Source organism: Colletotrichum navitas (assembly GCF_030913465.1).
Source record: "Colletotrichum navitas strain CBS 125086 chromosome Unknown LY79scaffold_3, whole genome shotgun sequence".
Classification (NCBI taxonomy): Eukaryota; Fungi; Ascomycota; class Sordariomycetes; order Glomerellales; family Glomerellaceae; genus Colletotrichum; species Colletotrichum navitas.
In genome coordinates, this window is record NW_026850549.1 from 335,904 (window position 1) to 355,700 (window position 19,797).

Sequence of the window (19,797 nt, forward strand, 5' to 3'; positions counted from 1 at the left end):
GGACTTGGAAGGCGCGACTCTATACAGGTGACAGCCTCGGCACCTGAGTACGTACCTCCAACCATGACCCACTCCGCCCCTCCTTCCCTTGAAATTTTCTGAACCTCGTTCATCGTCATGCCTGTCCTTTTTCGTCTTTACACTATTATAACTTCTACTTCGAAGAAGACTACCAAACGACAAACCCACCGGCCCCAATCCCGGCCAGAAAAAGAAGAAGAAAAAGGGCGGGCTTCGTTCCTAGGCATCCCGGATAATGAACGATTACCTCCCCCCTGCCCTCGCCTCGGCACCTAGAGTCACTTTCTGAACATTGCAGAGCTCCCTTGTCGAGCCCTATCTCCTATTTTCCCCCCCCATGCCATGCCACGCCATGCGCCGGCCTAACAGGACCGCGGCTATCCTCCGCCCTCTCCCTCAACGGAGCCCGTCTCGCCATCAATGCTTCACACATCCACTCCCATCCAGTCCCGCTTCTTTTCGGACTTGAACACCCATGAAGTCATAGGGCCCCCAGTCAACCGGCGGCTCTTGGGATGAGCCTCGGCAGGCCACTTTTTCGCCAAACGCCTCAGCTCCTTCCCTCTGTCCCCACCCAAGGAATTGACACTCGCCATCTAGCTCCGCATTGGATAAGCTTGCCTCTTCCTATATCGCCATCTCTCGTGGGGGTACGTACTATTTAGATTACCATCTGGTTTTTTTCCCCTACCTACCTACTTATATATCGTGAACCGGGTGCATCCCCATCGGCCACAGCTACTTCGCTTGGAAGGTTTGTATTACTACCTATTACTTCCATACCATCTTTATTTAATACATACTCGCTTCAAGATCTGCGTTTTTTCCCCTTGTTCAGAAACACACAGCATAGCATACAGTACGACATGTCATCACAACGCTTCTACCTTTTGGGCGAAGACCCTTCAGTCACAACAGAGTTCGAGGTCCCCGCCTCGACCGACGAGGAGGGCCTCCAGCATCTCGCCGCCTCCCATTTCGCCGTCGTCGACCACAAGGGTAAGCCACTCCACGCCTCACTGCCATGCCCCGGTGGTAACTAACAAATATCCCAGGCGTCGGTTTCGTCTCGGGAGATGAGGCTCTGACGACAGTTGCCGATGTCCTTGCCGCCGAGGGTCCCGTCGCCATCACCATCGACGGCCACGCCGTCCGCGAGGTGCCCGGTCCCAAGGGCCTACCTTTCATCGGCAACTACTTCGAGGTCTACCCCGACCACTTGGGCAACCACCAGCGCCTCTTTGAAAAGTACGGCCCCCTCTTCAAGACCAACAACATGGGCTCCGTCATCTACCACACCAACGACCCCGCCCTCGCCAACATAATCTTCTCCGAGAACGACTTCTTCACCAAGAGCATTATTCCCGGCCACCCCCTTCACCCCATCAAGAACAAGGAGGCCGGCGTCTTCCTCGGCGACACGGACACCCCGGAATGGAAGGAGGTCCACAAGTTCCTCCCGCCTGCCCTCGGCCCCAAGGCCGTCCGCCACTACGCCCCGACCATGCAGGCTACCATCGAGGACGCCTTCAAAGTCTTTGACGAGCTCGATGAGAAGGACGAGGCCTGGAACGTCTACCCCTACATGCTCAAGCTGGGCTCCCAGGCTGTCGGCAAGCTCGTCCTCGGCATCGACTTCAAGCACTTCACCGCTGTCGACGCCCGCCCCCACGAGATGGTCCTGCGCATCGCCCAGTCCCTCGAGCTCAACAAGAAGATCACCTCCATGGGCAGCTGGTACGCCGCGCTGCCCTTCGGCGACCCCCAGCGCCTGCGCGACGCCCGCCGCCGCATCGAGCAGATGATGGCCGAATCCATCGAGAACGCCTCCAAGGGCATCGAGGACCTCGACCTGCAGGAGGCCGCCGTCCGCGCTGACAACATGGTCGATTATGTCCTCCGCGCCAGCGACTCCCGCGGCAACAAGCTGCCCCGCGAGCGCATCATGGAGCCCCTCGTCGTCGCCACCGGCGCTGGCTTCACCACCACCTCCTCGCTCCTTTCCTGGCTCGTCTACGGCCTTGTCGCTTACCCCGGCATGCAGGAGCGCCTGCTCCAGGAACTCGTCGACAACGGCTTCGAAGAAAATACCCAGGTCGACGCCGAGCTCACCCAGAAGCTCACCTTCCTCGACAAGTACATCAAGGAGACCCAGCGCCGCCACAACCCCTCGTACCAGCCCGCCCGCACCTCAAAGGTCGACATGATCCTCCCCGGCGGCTACAAGCTGCCCAAGGACTCCATCTGCATCCCCGCCCTCCACCACATCCACAATAACAATCTCGTCTGGGACAACCCCGCCCGCTTCGATCCCGACCGCTGGGACACGGACAAGGTCAAGAACCGCCCCGCCGCCTCCTACATCCCCTTTGCGGCCGGCCCTCGCATGTGCATCGGCTTCAACTTTGCTCTCCAGGAGGTCAAGGTCTTCCTGCCCAAACTCGTCTACCGCTACAAGTTCACCATGGCCCAGGACGGCCCCATCGAATACGACCCCATGTTCCAGCTCATCAGGCCGAACAACCTCTACGTGCGCGCCGAGAAAAGAGTCAAGTGGCCTCCCAGGTCCGACGCCTAGGTTGCCACTCTGAACAGACGGAAACAAAAATCAAAACTTGGAGAAAAGGGGAGGAGAGTTTCGCGGGTTGAAAAACGTTTGTTTGTACCATCATTATCGGTGTTATACCCTGGAGCATTGCTTGGCGCAGATATGGGAGGGTTTTCTTTGGGTCTAGATCTCGTGATAGAGCTATAGAGCGCTGGAGACAGGTCCAAAACTAATTACATGTTCTTTTTCGTACCAGTGCACTCCCCCAACGTTGGCGCACCAAACCATTTTGAGCAGGAACATTAGGCATATGTAATCTTCTCTGTCAAACTGCGCAGTGTCGGACATCCCCTTCATAGCTTATTCGTCAGGTCAGAGCCAAGCGTTTCTGATTAATACCATCATGTCCAAGACTCTCTGTCCAACAAACGTTGAACCTCGGATGACCATCTCCTATTCGCAACGCGCACGTTGGTTCGGACTCGGGCCCGTTCAACGCATCGCACTCGGACCTCGCTGCAAACAAACGCTCCTAAGCATCATGCACCATCCTCAGCTCCAACCATCTTACACGACTCCCGCCACAGCCGGGCCGCCTTCTCTTCATCGTAAGCCCACGGAGCGTATCCCGGGCCTATCAAGCACGGGACGGACCCCACAGGCGTTGGGCCTGCCTCGGCGCAACCGGCCAGATGCCTGCCCCCCTTCCCCTCCCAGTCCTTGCTCAGCGCCGCGTAGACCGTCGTGGCCGCGCCCTGCGGCGGGCTCTTCAGCCCGCGCACGATTCCTTGGAAGGCCTCCTCTCCCAGACGGGCCCGGATTGCGTCGTTATCGAACGCTTCCTGCTGGGTCATGTGCGTCGGGGTGGCCCCCGGATGTAGCGAGAGCGCGTGGAGACCCCGGGACCCGTAGCGCCTCTCGATCTCGTTGGCCATGTAGATGTTGGCCGTTTTGGACTGGCCGTAGGCGGTGTATGTCTCGAAGGACCCGTCGCCGTCAAAGTTGACGTCGTGAAACCGGATCTCACTGGCGTGGTGCATCGCCGAGGAGACGACCGAGTGATGTATTGGATGGCCCGCTTCCCCTTTTCGATGCTCCTGATGCCCACATAGACGGTTGCGCCGGTCGCGTAGAGGGCTCGAGCCGTCTCCAGGCCGATACCCTGATTCACGCCGGTGACAAGGATGGTCTTGCCGGCGAGCCTGCCCACCAGCCCTTCGTCCTGGACCACTTGGAGCGCCGCGGGACGGGCATCGCCCGCACCTTGGGGATTCCGATGGGCCGCGGCGTACCTCGACATTTGATAACGCTAGCTAGCTAGCTAACGGTGGAGGGGAAGCTTGCAGCGGATGGCAAGGGGTTCCTGTGACTTTGATCATTGATGATTTCTCGGGGGGAGAAGCAGCTGGTGGCAAGAACCGACAGTCTCAGAATCACTGTCTATTTCATCGCTCAAGATGCTAATATCGAGCTGTGAATTATCCCCGGACTGCTGAGAGTCTATTCACACGGTTTCCGCCCAATCTGCGACTCAGATCACCGGTCCCTCGGCGGAAAAACCATGTAAACCTTGCCCATACGGCGGAAGCCATGCGGGTTTGCGGTTTCTTATCGCGCGCCCGCACTCGAAGCATAAAGTTGGCGCTGGGGGGAGGGGGTGCGCATGGCTGAGCAGGTATCGTGGAGCCCGTCGATGCAAGTAATCGAGCCGGCTTCAGGGGAATTGCAACATGGACTAACATCGAGCCCTCTCAGCTGCCGTAATTTCTTCTTTGCTCGTCGGCCCATTATCGTTGCGTTTGCGACCACTCTTGGTCCCCAACTGCCTCAACCTACTGCCTCCAGTGGGATGATAATAACAGAATGAAGAAACGCTTCTCGAAAAGTGCTTTCTAACCCGATGCCAACAGAACCACGGGTACCAACATCTCGTCTTTGCATTGTTTTCAGCCCTGACTCAGGTGCGTTGTTGGGGTCGTCTTTGCTAGCTAGAGCGTGGAAGTCGCACATTGCTTTGATAACATATTTTTGTCATGGTAACATCATTAATGATGCGTTGTCACCAGAGAGGTCAGTACTATGCCCGAGGTGCCAAGATCATGCATTACTATTAGTATATTCACTGTTTTCAATAAACATAGTCGTTCTAAGTCCTCATAAGAGGTCTAGCACCACAAGTTGAACTACCATGAGGGTTGAACTACGTATCAGGGATCATTACAGATGACCTGTCACGCTGTCCATTTTTGTGTCAAAGTATTTCGAGGATCCTCATTCGCCACAGGATCTCATCGCCTCTTTGCAGGCAGGCCGGAAACCACTCACAATGAACGAGATAGCGAGAGCGAACAGTCCATTACGATCATGACAACGAAGCTTCATACTTTACTCGTATTTTACGAGATCCCATTAGACCATCCGTCCCATTGAAGCGAGCTCAGTACCCGATTTGCAACGTGCCCAATTTGCAACGTTCACGTGGGGAGTTCGAGAACATCAGATGAAGCGAGCCGTGCAGATGACGTTTCAACACACAGGCAAAGACTATCGACGCCCTCAGTGCGTCATGTGTGACCCAGTAGCTCCAGAAACCTTGCCGCTCCCTAACTCTTTGCCGAGGTATATTATTGCCATAAAACAAGGTATGCTTCTTCCTGGCAAATTCCTGTGTGCTGTTTACCTTCTGCTCCACCTTTGCCACTCGTAGCAAGACATTACCATTAGGATGCCTTCGTCAGACTCGTCTTCCACCCTTGGCAAGGGAAACATCACGCTGAGTGGTGCTGAGGAGACGCTACTCCTTACACTTTATGCACGCGCACTAGATGCCGAGTCCTCCCGCCCGGTTCTGAGCGACCAGTATGCCGTCGAGCTCGCCTCAGAGATTCGGGGCCTGGGGTATGACTTCAAGCGAGCTGCGGGGAACGGCGTGGGCAAGTCGCTTCTTACAAGTTCAGTGTGTATGCGCGCCCGCATGCTGGACATATGCACCGAAAAGTTCCTTAGGAAACACCCGGGTCCTGCGACTGTGCTTCATCTGGCCTGCGGCCTGGACTCGCGAAGCCTCCGTGTCCGGTGGCAAGGCGAGGGCCGCTTGTGGATCGACGCGGACCAGAAGGAAGCGGTCGACCTCCGACGGAAGCTCATGAAGGAACCCGAGCCGAGCAAGGGCGAATACCGGCTGATTCAACCGAACATCCACGATGACGCGTGGCTCAGCGAGTACAAAATCCCCGCGGACCGGCCGGTAATTGTCGTTTGCGAAGGCCTCACGCCTTATCTTACCGAAGACGAAATCTACGGCCTGTTTCGACGGATCATAAGCTATTTCCAGCAGCGCGGAACTCACGGCGAGATTCGCTTCGACGCCATCGGGGCGCTCTCATACTATGCCGTCAACATCTGGTTCAACGCAACCCTGAAGCTTATGGGAACGAGATTCTCCTACTACCTGAACGATCCCAGAACCCTGGAGCAAAATGTTCCAGGGCTGAAGTTCAAAGAGCGGATGTTTGGAATGCCAGACCTTCTCACATTGGGATTGTTTGGCTGGGTAATAGGATTCCTCGGTTGGCTTACGGATTTGTTCGGTATCACCGGTTGGATAGGAGGAGGGTACGGGTTCGAATTTTGAGTTGCTAAGCATGATAAGACCCTGTGGGACAGCCGCATAATATCAAAGTCATGTTTGTTATTGTTCGATATCTTTGAATATCTGCTGGACTCCCTGTGTAGGGTGGTGCTACAACATCGTTCGAAAGCTGTGTAATGAAACTCGGACATAGTTGCGGAACAGGTGCGGTCTGTTGCTTGTGTACTGAGGAATTAATTGGCCACACGTGGTGGGTTGGTGGCCATCTGTGCAATGCGATCTACAAATTATCGAAGTATAGTGACATCGCAATTGTGATATTGAATTTGCTGGTCTACTGTGGTATGATCTGCAACTATTCAATTGCCTGACAGGCTAGCAATTCCCCGATATTGATTCTCCATTTCCGCCGACAATGCTATGCTTGAATCCTCAAAGCTTTCTTCTCACTAAGAAGCACTTGGACACCGCAAGCAGCAACTGTCCACACTCCCAAGAAAAAATTGCTCCTATGCACACCTCCTCCGCTCGCTGGGCGATCAGGGTCAAAGTGTACCAGTTGGGCGGCAAAAGATGCTGTCCACACTCCCATCCAGCTGAACCAGAGCCACAATGAGCCGAACCTGAGGAGGTACAGAGGCATACACATCAGGATGGGGCTGATGAGCACCAAGAGAAACCTGTGAAAGTGCCGTCCCGCGACCGTGTAGAAGGAATTGACGTTGATCTTCTGGTCATCGATGACGTCTTGGTAGCTGTAGGCTGTGTTCAGATAGATGATCCAAAAGAACACCATGCAACAAAGAGGCAGACAGTAACCGATGCTGTCGCCGATCGATTCGTACCGCCCGTGGATCGCTGATCGTCCAAGAACTGCGGGCCACGCGATGGTGAAGCCCAGAATGTACTGGGGATAGATTCGAAGCTTCAGTGCCATGGGCCGCTTGCCGTATGGGTATATGATTGATGCGACGACGACCGGGAACATGTGGCGGAACCTGTACTCGTCTATCAGCTACGGTACCCCTTGATTGGGGAGATGTGAATGGGAAGTATCGGCAACGTACACATCTTTTCCGTCAAGCATATTGTGCACAACAGCCAGAGACATGAGCAGTTGGAGGGCCATCCATAGCATGGCATCCACCGTGGTAACGGTGCCAGAAGCCAGTGGCCGGTCCTTTGTTCGCGTAACCTTCGCGTCTATGTCCCGATCAACCCAGTCATTCCACACCATGCCCGCACCGCAAAAAAGATAGGCGGCGAGGAAACATAGCGCAGCTTGTCGGAAGATGAAGGCGGGCTGTATGGTTGTGTTCGGGTCGACAAGCTCGGACGCTCCAGCAAGCAGGACAGACCAGACTATCGCATGCTCAGCAATGTCAAGTCTGTCCGTACGATTTCATGACTTACCTCCCGCAAATGTGGTGAAGAGAGGGCTGTATTTATTGAATCGGGAGAGGGTCACCAGATGCCAGAGAAGAGTGACCTTCTCTGGCTTGGGCTTTCCGCTGTATATCTCTTTGCATTGTTTAGCGGACTGCTCCAGCCTGTACAGCGCGATGGCATGTGAGATGCTCTTGTACAACATATCGACTCCGGAAATGATGACGGCGACGATTGTGGTCTGACTTGGGAGGAGGCGTTGAGCGAGAGCCTGTGTTCATGAAGCGGACCGAACGCGCATGCCGGTTTTAAAGCTACTCCTCTAAACCCCATGGCCATCTGTAAACGCGTGGTCTTCGCCTTGATGTTCACCCACAAGATGCCACAAGCTTCGGATGTGCGTTGGTTTCAGGTATGACGTAGCTGGTATGGTTGAGTTCACTCGTGCAGGGAAGTTGCTGAACGTTTATGCGCGTCTCGGCCTGTATGGCATTGATCAAGACATCTAAGCACTATCCGTGTGGTGTGGTGCGGACCCAATCCACGTTCTTCCCGACCACAACGCCTAAACGGGCTTCGCCCGCTTCAACTGGATGAAGAGCTTTTGGCTAGCGGAAAGGAATCTTATTATGCGCACATGTGTCTTTTTGGGACAGTCAAGAGCAGAAGACAACATCAAGACAACGAACAATGGCCAAAGAAATGACATTCAGAAGGACAGCACAGTAAGCCCAAACACACTTCGGTTCATCTGAATTCCAGAACAATGCAGGTCTTCCTACTGACATGCACCTCGTGGGGACAACTGGCCAACCAGGCTAGTCAGTCTCACGTATCCTTCTCCATCTCAAGCGACTCGGCATGGCCATCCGCAAAAGAAAACTAATTGCGGAGGTCGCGTCGAGGGATGCCCGTTGCAGCATGAAGAACATCCGGTTGTGGCCCCCTTTAGTCCACACAAGTGCCATCGAAACGGTCTAATCAGTGCTGTCCACGTAATCCGATGAGCCAGCCGTATCCCGGTTCGCGCTACTTATAACCTCGGACGATAAGGGCGAGTCCGCCTCATTTTCGAGCGGGGACCAATTTTGGATTCGCTTTGGGCACCTCGAAATCAGTGGCCATTGAACATCAACCGTCGAAATATCGATATGGGGTAACAAAGGATTCGAGTAGACGTGTCCGCTCTGAGTGGGGTCACAATCCACATCATATATTCCGAGCAGACTAAATGCGAGCCTTATGCCAACTCGTGGTTGAAAACATGAAACGAGGCCGTTAAGGAAGGATATGCTTGTTTTTGGTTGGGCAACTGAACGATGACACCGCTATTTTCAGATGCGAGGTCTGCTACTTGTAACCAAGATGATTCGATGATCGAAGCGTGGCGTTGTTCCGTAGGGCATGGGTTCCCCTCATTGCAGGGGTTTGTAGGGTTGCCAATGTCCGTCAACTTTGACTTCGCTCACACCTCTGCACGTGATCGTTCGTTAATGTGGTTTACCAGTAGACAACAGAATCGTCCCAATCGGGGTGCAGAGCACGACATCCAAAGCCATTCATCAACCACTTCATACGTATTCACCAACTAGTTAACCATCACGACAAATCAGAAGACCCAGCAGAGTTGTCCCACTAATTCTGCGGCGACAAGCCTTGGAAAACCATCACACGGCAGAGACTGATCTGAGTCAGGTACTAACTATCTTGCCCTATATACGAACCACCCCCACATCAGAACCACCATCACCACCACTTATTCCTCAGGCTTGCCGCCCACCCATATGCAACTTCCGGCCTGGCTGGATGATTCGGATGCGCTGGATTCATCCGGACTATCTATATCGCCGATATCCATATTTCGCGCCTGCTGGATATGCTCTATAGTGGCGAAGGTGCTGTCAGGCGATAGGTTGGCCTTTTTCCTCTTGCGTGATCGATGGTCCTCTAGTTGGGCCTGCAATGCGTTGAATCGCCTTTCCAGAAGGGCCACTCTATGTGCCTCCTCATCATACCCCTTTTGCACCTTTCTACATAGGTGACGAACAGTATGGATATCTAGCCCATCCTTGCTCAGCTGGGCTAACTGGTGTAGTTGACGCCGTAGATCAGCAGATCGACGAGGTGTTGACCATGGGACGATAGATACAGCTTCATCCCACTGTTCGCTGCTGGGCTGCTGGCTGGGCTGCTGGCCGGACTGGCTGGATGATGCCTTGGATGATGCCTTGGATGACGCCTTAGATACCAAGGGGTTGGACAGAGGCCGTCTCAAAGCGACCGGCCATAATCCAGCTGCCCTCCAGCCACTTCTGATGTTCTGGCTTGTGAAAGATGCCTCGCGGGCCTTGAAATAACACTCTAGAAATGCCCGTTTGCCAGCAACTGTTGAATCTGTAACCCGGTCATCTAGATATCCAACCTCTTTATGATAGGCCTGCTTTAATGGGCTGAAGACAGCCACATCTAGAGGCTGGAGGACGGCAGACGAGTGTGGCGGCAGAAATAACAGATAGATGTTGTTCTGAAAGCATTTCCACATAAAGTCGATAGAGATATAGGTATAATACCCATCTAGAACCAGCAGTCTGGCCTCCTCTGGCTGGCTAGGCATAGTGCCTGGGATGAAGACCTTTTCTAGCCATTCAAGGGCAGTTCTCTCGGTCGTCCAGCCATCATCAGTAGCTGTGAATCGCCATCTAGAATATCTAGATAGCATAGATGAGAGCCACTGGTCCTGGAATGACTTACCCTTATATATAATCAAAGGGGGCAAGGAGGTCCCAGCAGCAGATACACACTCGATGGTGGATACCCATCGCCGGGATCCTAGCTGCTTTTTCTGTATTTCTCTTGATGCTGCAGAGCCCAGCACTAGCCCATTAGCTCCCTTGCCCTCCACGATGCCAGTTTCATCCATATTCCATCGGTTGGATGGATGGATTCCCTGGATGGCAGGGATATTGGCCAGACGATGGAAGAATTCTTGGATAACCTCGGAAGAATGGGCTTCCCATCGCCGGGCATTTATCGCTCTGGATCGCCGGGTTCTAATGGATGGGTTTCGCCGCATGAATCGAGCCATCCACTTCCTCCCTATGGGTTGCTGCCCATCAGTGCTATCACCCATCATACGCTCTGCCAGTCCCTTCACTTGTTGATGGGTAAGGGATCTGCCAAGGGAATCTTGGAGGCATATATGGGCAGCCAGATTATCCTCCTCTGACTGGGATAGTTTCTGCATATGGATATAGGCCGCATTCTTGCTTTGCCTGCCGTGGTATCGATAATGAAGTGTTGGGTATGGTATACCCCATGCGCGAGCAGCAGCCCGGATACTCTTCCCAGCCTTTACATCTAGAAGAGCCTGTTGGAGATCAGATTCGGAATAACGCTTCATGCTAGGCTAAAGAGTATATCCTGAAAATATGGCGCTGTTTGGTGATATGTGGCAATTGTTGTGATAGTTTGAAAAAGGTGGTGGTGTTGATGATGAGGTGTCGATGCGGCAGTTTCGGATGGTTCGGAGGTGGAGTTGGTTCGTATGTGAGGTAGTGTCACAGGACAGTGCCAGCCACCTGCAAGCCCCCGACTGCGACTGGCAGCACAACCGTTAAGGTTAGCGAAGTGTCTCAGGGAGCGGGGACTATTTAGCTGGCGATAGCCTCAGGAATCGCAGGAGAATAGTTCTCCAAGATTCAGTCTCTGTTGAATACAAGACCTATTGTTCATCACCACTATATTGCAATAGCCTGTTACAGGTAGTTACTAGAAGGTTCCTCACTACCAATGATTTGATGCCTTCAAGGACCGTCAAGATAAACGTTGCGCGGATTCACGACAGGTAAAGTACGTTCAAGATCTGCAGGTCCTGGTCATTAAGTCTTGGGCTTATTATAGTCTACGGGTACTGGAAGGTTCTAATGATTATTTATCGTGACGTCGTGCCGTTTGCAGGCGTAATATATGATAGCGGGGGTCGTACGAATGGCAATTTGATAGCTGCAATGCATGGAGACTTGAGGGGGGAAATATAATTGGAAAGTGAAGACTTTCTGTTGTAATATTAGTGTTTAAATGGATTCTTGTACGAATTTGCCTCAGTCATCTCAGTGGATTCCTAAACGTAGCTGTTATAATGTGTGGGAGACGGCGAGCAACGAAGTGAGGCAATATCGTTGATATTGGCGATAGTTGCTAGAGGAAAAGGACTGCTGGCTGGCAGTGGCCACGTGACCAGACCAACATAATGTTATGAGCGAATCTTATTAATCTTTTGAACACCAAGTGTCGGATATTCATCACCGGTGGAGGGTGGAGCCGATCCGAGATCACGTGACTAACCTCGGCAGCTCACATCACTTACACCACCACGAATACCCACGGCGGTTGCCAACTTCGAATCTCTTCAACCGTCACACCTCTTTTCGCATCAACAGTAATATACGCTATTTGCTGCCTCTGGTCGACCACCCTGTGATACCAACACCAAGGGTAACTAACACTCCGAGTCAATCACGCCTTAGCTTGCCTAATGCTAGTCTTAAACTTCAAATTGCTTCAACGTATACTAAGTTACTAGATTGCGCCGGTGCATGGAGCTGTACAGGCTGCTTTCTCCCAATTAATTCATGTGAACGGCCTGGTCATGTTAACCATTATATGTTGATGGAGGACCCCACTGGGTCACGTGACCCACCTCCTCCTCCCTCTTCTAGGCCAGCCTCTGCCCACTTCGGCAGCCCACTCCTGGCCAGCAGCTTCACATCACAGATATCGTCAATACAGCAGCAGTATTGCCTCACTTGTTGCTCGTCGTCCCACATTATATGTACTGATGATATACAAAATGGTTCCTCGCCATGAAGGCTTAACCTGGAAAAGGCGTATATTTCTTGAAAGATTTCCACCAGGCTAGGGATACCTTTCTAATACCTTTCTCAAGATTTTCATATAATCCAAATCGTCATCGTCAGTCAGTTCTATGTCAACCTTGTCATTCGAGTTATTCTTAATCGCTCAGAAATAAAACTTTAGATTTCTGCATCTATACCACTCTTATGTAGAATATTCAAATGGACCTCTTGTAACAGCGTGGACCTCGGTTTGTACATGCAGACATGCTTCACGTAAGTCACAGTGATCCATGTAAGGGTCATGTCAGCAACTGATATCATGTCACTCCTGATAATTACGAGGCGCTGACCTGAGCTGACAGTAGCGAAGTTAATGAGCGAGTTTTCAAAGGCAACAACTTTCGTCTGTATGAGGTTTGAAGTCTAGATAAGATTCCCCTCACCGCTGTGAATAAAATCAGGTGCCCACCCCATTGCTGAGAACTCATACAGCAAGTTTTGATAGCTCTGGAGAGTATGAATGATGCGGTATATCACAACCAGCCGCAATTCATCCCGAATTAGCTAGAAGATGCCGTCTAACTGCACATAATCAGCCTTTGCATGTTGCTAACAGAACTCTTAGCGGTGGGTAATCGGCATGGTTCAAGTAGAGAGCGGGTTGTTCAAGTAGTTCTTCAAGCTTGATATGTTTGGGCAGGAAGATAAAAAAGCTTTTGCGTAGAAGACTTGATCTATGTTATCGTCAATCCTGGAAATCCGCCGCCTTTACTAAATATCACCACGACCACCGTTCCTAGCTTGTCCCATAGCCTGTGCCTTGGGAGAGTCATAGGGGGTTACGACTGTGGCATGGCCATGGCTACGCTATTGCGGATGAGAAGAGTACGCCTGTGCAGTTTGTTGGCTTTATGGGGCACTCGGAGTTGCAGCTGGCGTGTACGGCTCCTGGCCGTATGGCCGGTCAGCCCACTCTTGCGGGTTGTAGACAGCATGTGTTCGCGGAGCCATCGTTGCTGGGAAGTAGCTTGAGCGAGCTTGTTCCACTCCATTAACAGAGTATAGAGGAGATGTGGGGGTCGGCAACAGATTGGGCTGTTTTTGTTGTTGTGCCAGCGGCCGTGGCTGATGTGGTTGAGGTTGGTATAGCTGTGGAGTGGGCGGGTATCCTTGTTGGACTGGTGTAGGCGGATGTCGCTGGCTTCCTGTATGGTTTGGTACTTGGTTATATGCCGCAGGGATAGGAACTGGCGCATATTGAGGCTCGGGTATGCTCTGTTGCTGCAATGGGTGGTTATGGACCGAGCTCGAGATGGGTGGAGGGTACGGCGGAGGAGGGGGGAGGGTCATTGGCTGGTAGCTCTGAGCAGACTGCGGAGGCGGCGGAGGGAGGTGTTTATGTTCAGGAGCAGGGGTAGGAATGTTCTGTCCGTAAGCGCAAGCCGGAGGGGACGGCAAGGGCGTTTGAGGGGCAGAGGTCCAAGTTGGCTGTCCTGAAGAAGGTGCTAGGACCTGGCCCGGATATTGGGGGTTTGTATCTCGTATTTGGGAAGAGACGGGGTGGTTGGGCGAATGAGTACTGTAACTCTGGGCTTCCTTTGTTGGTTGCTGGGCTGGCTGTTGAGGGGTTGGATGTTGGGCGACTTGATGGTTCGTTACCATCGGCTGATGACTCTGCTTCTCCAAGTGATACGGTGGATTATACGCTGCCAAGTGACTCGGCGTGGATAGAGGTGATCCAAGAGCATGAACAAATGACTGGCCTGGAGCAACCTGATGATACTGTGGCGGGTTCTGGTAAACGGGCAGATATGGTTGCTGTAGTTGTGACTGGTATTGGTTGTCCTGTGGTGCTTCCTTTGCGTCCCGTACAGCTTGAAAGACGCCGGCAGCCTTGAAAGCCTTCAGGGCATCCTTCTTCTTCAGATGGTTTGTGTGTGCGTGCTCAATCCCTAATCCCGCTCCATCAAGGGCGGCATGAGTGACCACCTTAATGGCTGTATCGTTCTCGACAATAGCAGATATCCCGTGCTCTGCTCCAGCAGTGGCTACGGCATCGGCACCCATGCTTCCAACACCTAGGGTCACGACACCGATGGTTCCGCTAACGGCCATGCTTCCCAGCACGTCACGCTTGCGGGTAAGATGCGTCAACCCGTATTTTTGAAGGTGCCTCTCAATGATTTCCCTCTTCTTGCGTGCGTTGTGTATGGCAGGCGCAGCCATCGCGACGCCGATGGTAGAAACTCCCATGGTTAACGGGATGGCGATTCCCGAGACGGCTGTCGAGGTAGCAGCACCGGAAACGAGGCGTGTGTAATGCTCCCACTCCCTTTGGAGCTCCTCGGGTGTGAGGCCATTGCATTTTGCGTCGTAGGCTTTGAAATCGAAGGGCATCTTGATGTCCGAGTTTATCCTGGACTTGGGGTGGGTATTAGTGGAGTGAATAGGAAGGGAAGAATGATGGGTAATAAATCGAATCATCGGGCAGCAGCCTACATGTATTCAGAGCAGATAACGCTGTCTCAAGATCCACGAAATCCAAGGAAATAGTGGCGTTCTTTTAGGCTTACTGAAACAGCATGCCTTGCCTTGATGCAGACTAGTCCCCATTCGCATCACCCCATGTTCCAAAATCAGCTCAGCTTTTCAGAATGTAGCCAAAGTCGCATCTCAGCCGCAACGAAAAGGGTTAGGAGCTTGAGCAAGCCGCCAAGGCAGCCAACCGCAAGGCAGACTCACGTCAACTTGACATGGGTGAATGCGCGATTCATACACGAGGACATGCCAACAGATATATGTCAGGTGCAAGCTATTGGTTCATTTAACTCCTGACGAGGCACAACCGTCTCTGCAGACATTGTGGCTGTCAGCTCTCTTGTTGTGTTACGAGACCCCCATGTGCATTTGTCGATCCTGAGCAAAAGCTTGACCGTGAACGTATTGACTCAAAAGTTGCTTGGGCTAAGCTAGCACCCTCCACCAGCGAGCGCAGTTGGTCCTCTGGGTCTGTGACACAGTAAACCCTATGTCGTGAAGCTGGGACGGCACCAGTCTGGGCCTTGTAAGCACGGCTCTCAACATTTTCGCTGTTTTCAGAAGCCATTAGTTGCGAATTTCTTCCTCGTGCCCATCGGCATGTTCTACGGCACGAACTTTGGCGTCGGGAAGTTCATCTACCACTCAGTGATACCAGTCACGTTGGGAAACATTATCGGCGGCGCAGGAATGGCAGTTTACGTGCTGTGGTTTATGTACGGTAGAGACGGCACGTTGGCCACGAAGGCTGGCCAAGTGTACGGCGGAGAGAAGGTGGCGCATGGTGGAGGTGGTAGTCGAGGACCCGGTCGATCCGTCGACGACGACGCTAGGAACGAGACTGGGACGCCCAGTGATTATCACAACGGTACAAGACCTAGAAGACGGGTGTCGGACATAGTTTAAATAACCATCTGTGGTCGGGCAATTCTGTTGGGGAACTTCATTCCCCTAGAGTTGTATGTCTATGTCGGGTTTTCTGGCTCAACTAAAACGCGATGCTCAATACAGAGTCTATGCGGCTAATATATCCAACCATGAACAGTAATCTTGTTTTTTGACTTGGTGCGGTGTGACAACCCGAAGGCAATACCTCGGCTGCTCCTCTTTTACTGCTGAGATCCTGTCTCCGAAGATTCGCCTTCTTTCTCGACCTTTTCCTTGATTTTCTTCTCGGCCGTGGTCTGCTTCTCCCACATGCCATGGTAACGCCCGCCGAGTGACAGCAGCTCGGCGTGCGTGCCACGCTCAACCACCTTGCCCTTATGGAGCACCACGATCTGGTCAGAAGTGGTGATGGTCGAAAGGCGATGTCTGCGGACAAGGTATGTTAGTAAAAGGGCAAGCGAGATGCAGCAAAGACAACATCTACTTACGCGATGGTGATTGTGGTGCGTCCCCGGGTCACACGTTCGAGGGCATCCTGAATTAGCCTTTCAGTGTGAGAGTCTAAGGAGGCGGTGGCCTCATCCAGAAGTAAAATGGGGGCGTCCTTGAGGATTGCTCGCGCGATGGCAATCTATCCGTGTCAGCTAGTGTCATGACGGATCTGGGCGACTAGACCTACCCGTTGGCGTTCACCTCCAGAAAGCTTTAGACCTCGCTCTCCAACCTTGGTTTGGTAGCCATCAGGGAATGCAATGATGCGTTCGTGGATGTTGGCCGCCTTGCAGGCCTCGTACACATCCTCCTGGGTTGCCTTGGGATTGGCGTAAAGCAAATTGTACATAATAGTCGCGTTAAAGAGAACCGTGTCCTGTGGCACAACCCCAATGTTCCTCCTAAGGCTGTCGAGCTTCAGATCCTTGATGTCGTGACCGTCGACAGAGACCGAGCCTTCGTTGACATCGTAGAAGCGGAAAAGAAGCTTCAGGCAGGTGGACTTGCCACTGCCAGATTCTCCCACAATAGCTGTCTTGGTCCCGGGTGCGACGGTGAAGCTGACGCCGTCAATCGCGGGCTCGCCCTTCTTGCTTTGATAGGAGAATTTGACGTTGTTGAACGCTACCTCTCCCTTAACCGCCGGCAATTGGATAGCTCCGGGTTTCTCGATGACTCCAGACGTTTCCTTGAACAGATCCAACATCCTTTCCGCTTCGATCAAGTTGTTCTGGAGCATGGTGTAATAGGTTCCGAAAAAGTTCAAGGGGCCCTGCAGCTGCACAAAGTAGTTGATCAAGCTGACAAACTCGCCAACCGTCTGCTCGCCCCGGGAAATCTTGTAAGCGGAGACGGCGACAAGCAATGCGGTGCCGAGGGAGAAGATGGAGCTTTGTGTGAGGTTCAGGAAGTTGAGAGACCACTGCACCAGGCGCTCGGCCCTCTGGTACACTACCACATGCTCCTTGAACCTGTCAGTCTCGGCTGCAACGGCGCAGTTGTGCTGCACAGTCTCATATGCCATGATGGCGTCTGTCTTGATGGCCTCCATTTCACGGTTCTTAGTTGCCATATCTCGTCTTTGCTTGCCGCGGTACTTGGCGACATAGATGGTCAGGAAGATGTAGGACCACATGATGAAGAAGACGATGATAGTGTAGAAGGCATCGTACTTGACGAAGAAGAATACGCCGGCAACAAAGATATCAAACACCATGGGGAAAACCTGGAAGCAGAAGTTCTCCAAGAAGGTGTTCATAGCAGCTCCTCTACTCAGCGCACTGGTGACCTCGCCGATCTTCTTGTTGAGGTGGAACTCTAGGGACAGCCCCAAGACGTGCTCAAATGCAGCGCATGACAGTCGACGAAACAGCGACTGTGAGACTGGAATCCAGAGAACCGACCTTGCGGCACCAAGAGCTCCTTGGTTACCCTGGAGGGCGCGGTATACAACGTATAGAATGATCTCTTTATAGGGAATGCGGCCATAACCGAGAGCGTCGACAAGTGCCCCGAGCTGGACTGGGGCCAAAACGTTCACAGTTCGTTGGCAGACCAGGAGCAACAGGCAAATGACGACAATACACTGGTAGGCGGGAGAGTCCTTGGGCCTGGGACGAGGTTAGTAGACGAAACGAGCTAGGCAGCCATGGAAAAGATAGCTCTATACCAGAGATACGGGAACAGGACTCGGAATCCCGCAAAGTAGTCCAGCCATCCCGTGCCCTGGACCTGAGTCCTCGCGGGAGGCTTGTGTGCAGCTGCTCCATGAGGGTGAGCGCCTCCATAGTTTTGAGATGCACCGTTCCCGTTGCCGAGAAGAGACTGTCGCTCCTCAGGGTCCGACTTGGGTTGCGATGGCCTGATCTTGTAGTCCCTAAGAACAAGGCAACTCATCATAGCCACCAAGACGACGATCCTGGCAGCACCCAAGGTGTCAAGCACATCGAGCAGGTCGTTGGCCACGCGGAACGAGTTCTTCTCTGAAGAGAAGACGGCCGCAACAAAAGCTTCGAAAAGTGCACCAACGATCCATGCATAGAAGTGAGCCGACGTCGGGGTCCATGGGCCCTCCGGATCGGGCAGCAGACCAGCCAGGTAATACAGGAGGACCGCAACGTAGGATGCCTAGATAGCCGTCAGCAATGCGAAGTGCAGGTTTTAAGCAACCGGAATGATGCCACCACTTACCAAGAAGGCGCTAAAGGGAAAAGAAACCTTGCCAGGCCCATCATATTGGCTAGCAACCGCACCATGGACGGCAAGAACGATGGTGGCGAGCTAGCAATGAGTGTGAGCGGATATTGCGGCTTTAGTCGGGCGAGTGCCGACTTACTAGCAATAAGGAAAGAAGCAACTGGAAGCACCGGATTAACAACGCGTAAAATCGCGAGGCCCTCTTCTGCTCATCGTCGGTCGCGTTCTGACGCGTGACGCCATGGCGGTCACGGTAGAATTGATAGGACTGGGACGACAACAGAGTGACGAAGAGGCCGCAGGGGTAGAGGTAGAACGCGACCTCTAGGCCCAATTGAGTCGCCGCCATAGCCTGGAGCCGTAGATTCTGACTGGAACGGGGTGTCGACCGAGGTTAAATTGCTGACATGATCCAATGGCAGTTTGGGACGATGGATGGATGGATGTCGGTTCTGAGCGGCGACGTTGATTCTCCGACGGATCTCCCCTGAGACCTGCCAAAAAGACAGAGAAACAGAGCCCCGCTGATCGTCGTGCTCGGTTACCAAGCCAGCGGATGTTCCTCGGGTAATCATGGGGCGGAGCCGGTGCGATGCAAATGGAATGAGCATCTGCGCGTGTCCGTGGTGCAGGTACGTACCTACCTGTTCGTGCTGGTGTACGTGTACCGTAGGTACCTCCTGTTCGTATTAATCAATGCATCATCCATATTCATTCTTCTTAGTCAGTCAATAGTACGGTAGTCTTGTTAACTGAGCCGTACAGCCGGCTGCCCTTAGTCAGCCAGCATGTTTCCCCTTTTGTTTGTGGGCTTCTTTTTGCGTTAACTCCCTGTGCCAGGTAGGTATTAATAGGGAGGCAGGTAGATATGTTATGCAGTTGATCTTCCGAGAGGACGCAAGCCCCAAACCCACATACTTTTTCCCTGTTACATGCAACTTCTCATGCTCCCTTCACATTCTGCGATCCCGCGGCCCCCGACACCGACATGATTACTATGAGCCGGTTTTCCGCCCCCTCACATGCAAGCACCCCCCTGGTACAGCTGCCTCCCGGTAGTCGGGGCAGGCCTGGTGTGCATGCCGCGCGCAGGGCGAGAAACAGCTCAACTCATCCATCCCAGTTCCTGACCACACCTTACGCCCAACCGAGGCTGTGTGCTTCGTCCTCCCCACTGTTGATCGCCCACTGACAGCAGCCTGCCGAAGCCCCAGAAAGCTTGGCATCGCAGCGCAGAACGGGACCACCCGCACATGGCTAATGTACCTTGTAACGGCTCC

General features: G+C 53.0%; 7 protein-coding genes across 7 annotated transcripts; 3 read left to right on the forward strand and 4 right to left on the reverse strand.

The window, feature by feature from the left end:
- Positions 1-887: 887 nt before the first annotated feature.
- LY79DRAFT_505214 (cytochrome P450) lies at positions 888-2,599 on the forward strand (the record flags this gene model as incomplete). Its single annotated transcript, XM_060553593.1, has 2 exons — positions 888-1,020; positions 1,077-2,599. 2 exons carry the CDS (start codon positions 888-890, stop codon positions 2,597-2,599), a joined length of 1,656 nt encoding a protein of 551 aa, XP_060419604.1.
- Positions 2,600-3,108: 509 nt separating this feature from the next.
- Positions 3,109-3,609, reverse strand: LY79DRAFT_699692 (uncharacterized protein; the record flags this gene model as incomplete). Its single annotated transcript, XM_060564901.1, has 1 exon — positions 3,109-3,609. One exon carries the CDS (start codon positions 3,607-3,609, stop codon positions 3,109-3,111), a length of 501 nt encoding a protein of 166 aa, XP_060419605.1.
- A 1,685-nt stretch (positions 3,610-5,294) lies between these two features.
- LY79DRAFT_665519 (O-methyltransferase) lies at positions 5,295-6,203 on the forward strand (the record flags this gene model as incomplete). The annotated part of the gene is made up of 1 exon (XM_060563079.1): positions 5,295-6,203. One exon carries the CDS (start codon positions 5,295-5,297, stop codon positions 6,201-6,203), a length of 909 nt encoding a protein of 302 aa, XP_060419606.1.
- Positions 6,204-6,466: 263 nt separating this feature from the next.
- Positions 6,467-7,805, reverse strand: LY79DRAFT_536460 (UbiA prenyltransferase). The gene is made up of 3 exons (XM_060556600.1): positions 7,575-7,805; positions 7,229-7,523; positions 6,467-7,159 (listed from the first exon to the last, which is right to left on the reverse strand). Exons 1-3 carry the CDS (start codon positions 7,750-7,752, stop codon positions 6,580-6,582), a joined length of 1,053 nt encoding a protein of 350 aa, XP_060419607.1. The 5' UTR covers positions 7,753-7,805; the 3' UTR covers positions 6,467-6,579.
- Positions 7,806-14,102: 6,297 nt separating this feature from the next.
- On the reverse strand, positions 14,103-14,800 carry LY79DRAFT_586457 (uncharacterized protein; the record flags this gene model as incomplete). Its single annotated transcript, XM_060560639.1, has 2 exons — positions 14,103-14,120; positions 14,177-14,800. 2 exons carry the CDS (start codon positions 14,798-14,800, stop codon positions 14,103-14,105), a joined length of 642 nt encoding a protein of 213 aa, XP_060419608.1.
- A 741-nt stretch (positions 14,801-15,541) lies between these two features.
- LY79DRAFT_575530 (uncharacterized protein) lies at positions 15,542-15,847 on the forward strand (the record flags this gene model as incomplete). Its single annotated transcript, XM_060559713.1, has 1 exon — positions 15,542-15,847. One exon carries the CDS (start codon positions 15,542-15,544, stop codon positions 15,845-15,847), a length of 306 nt encoding a protein of 101 aa, XP_060419609.1.
- Positions 15,848-16,050: 203 nt separating this feature from the next.
- LY79DRAFT_505057 (ABC transporter) lies at positions 16,051-18,866 on the reverse strand (the record flags this gene model as incomplete). The annotated part of the gene is made up of 6 exons (XM_060553572.1): positions 16,051-16,255; positions 16,318-16,460; positions 16,509-17,931; positions 17,991-18,448; positions 18,512-18,601; positions 18,657-18,866. 6 exons carry the CDS (start codon positions 18,864-18,866, stop codon positions 16,051-16,053), a joined length of 2,529 nt encoding a protein of 842 aa, XP_060419610.1.
- Between the last annotated feature and the right edge of the window lie 931 nt (positions 18,867-19,797).

What these genes read in the sequence shown, in the direction of transcription:
- LY79DRAFT_536460 (XM_060556600.1), bottom strand. Translation starts at nt 7,752, where the DNA reads ATGTTGTACAAGAGCATCTCACATGCCATCGCGCTGTACAGGCTGGAG. An exon ending in CTTCACCACATTTGCGGGAG is followed by an intron (nt 7,524 to 7,574) that starts GTAAGTCATGAA and finishes AGCATGCGATAG; the next exon opens with TCTGGTCTGTCCTGCTTGCT. An exon ending in ATGCTTGACGGAAAAGATGT is followed by an intron (nt 7,160 to 7,228) that starts GTACGTTGCCGA and finishes AGACGAGTACAG; the next exon opens with GTTCCGCCACATGTTCCCGG.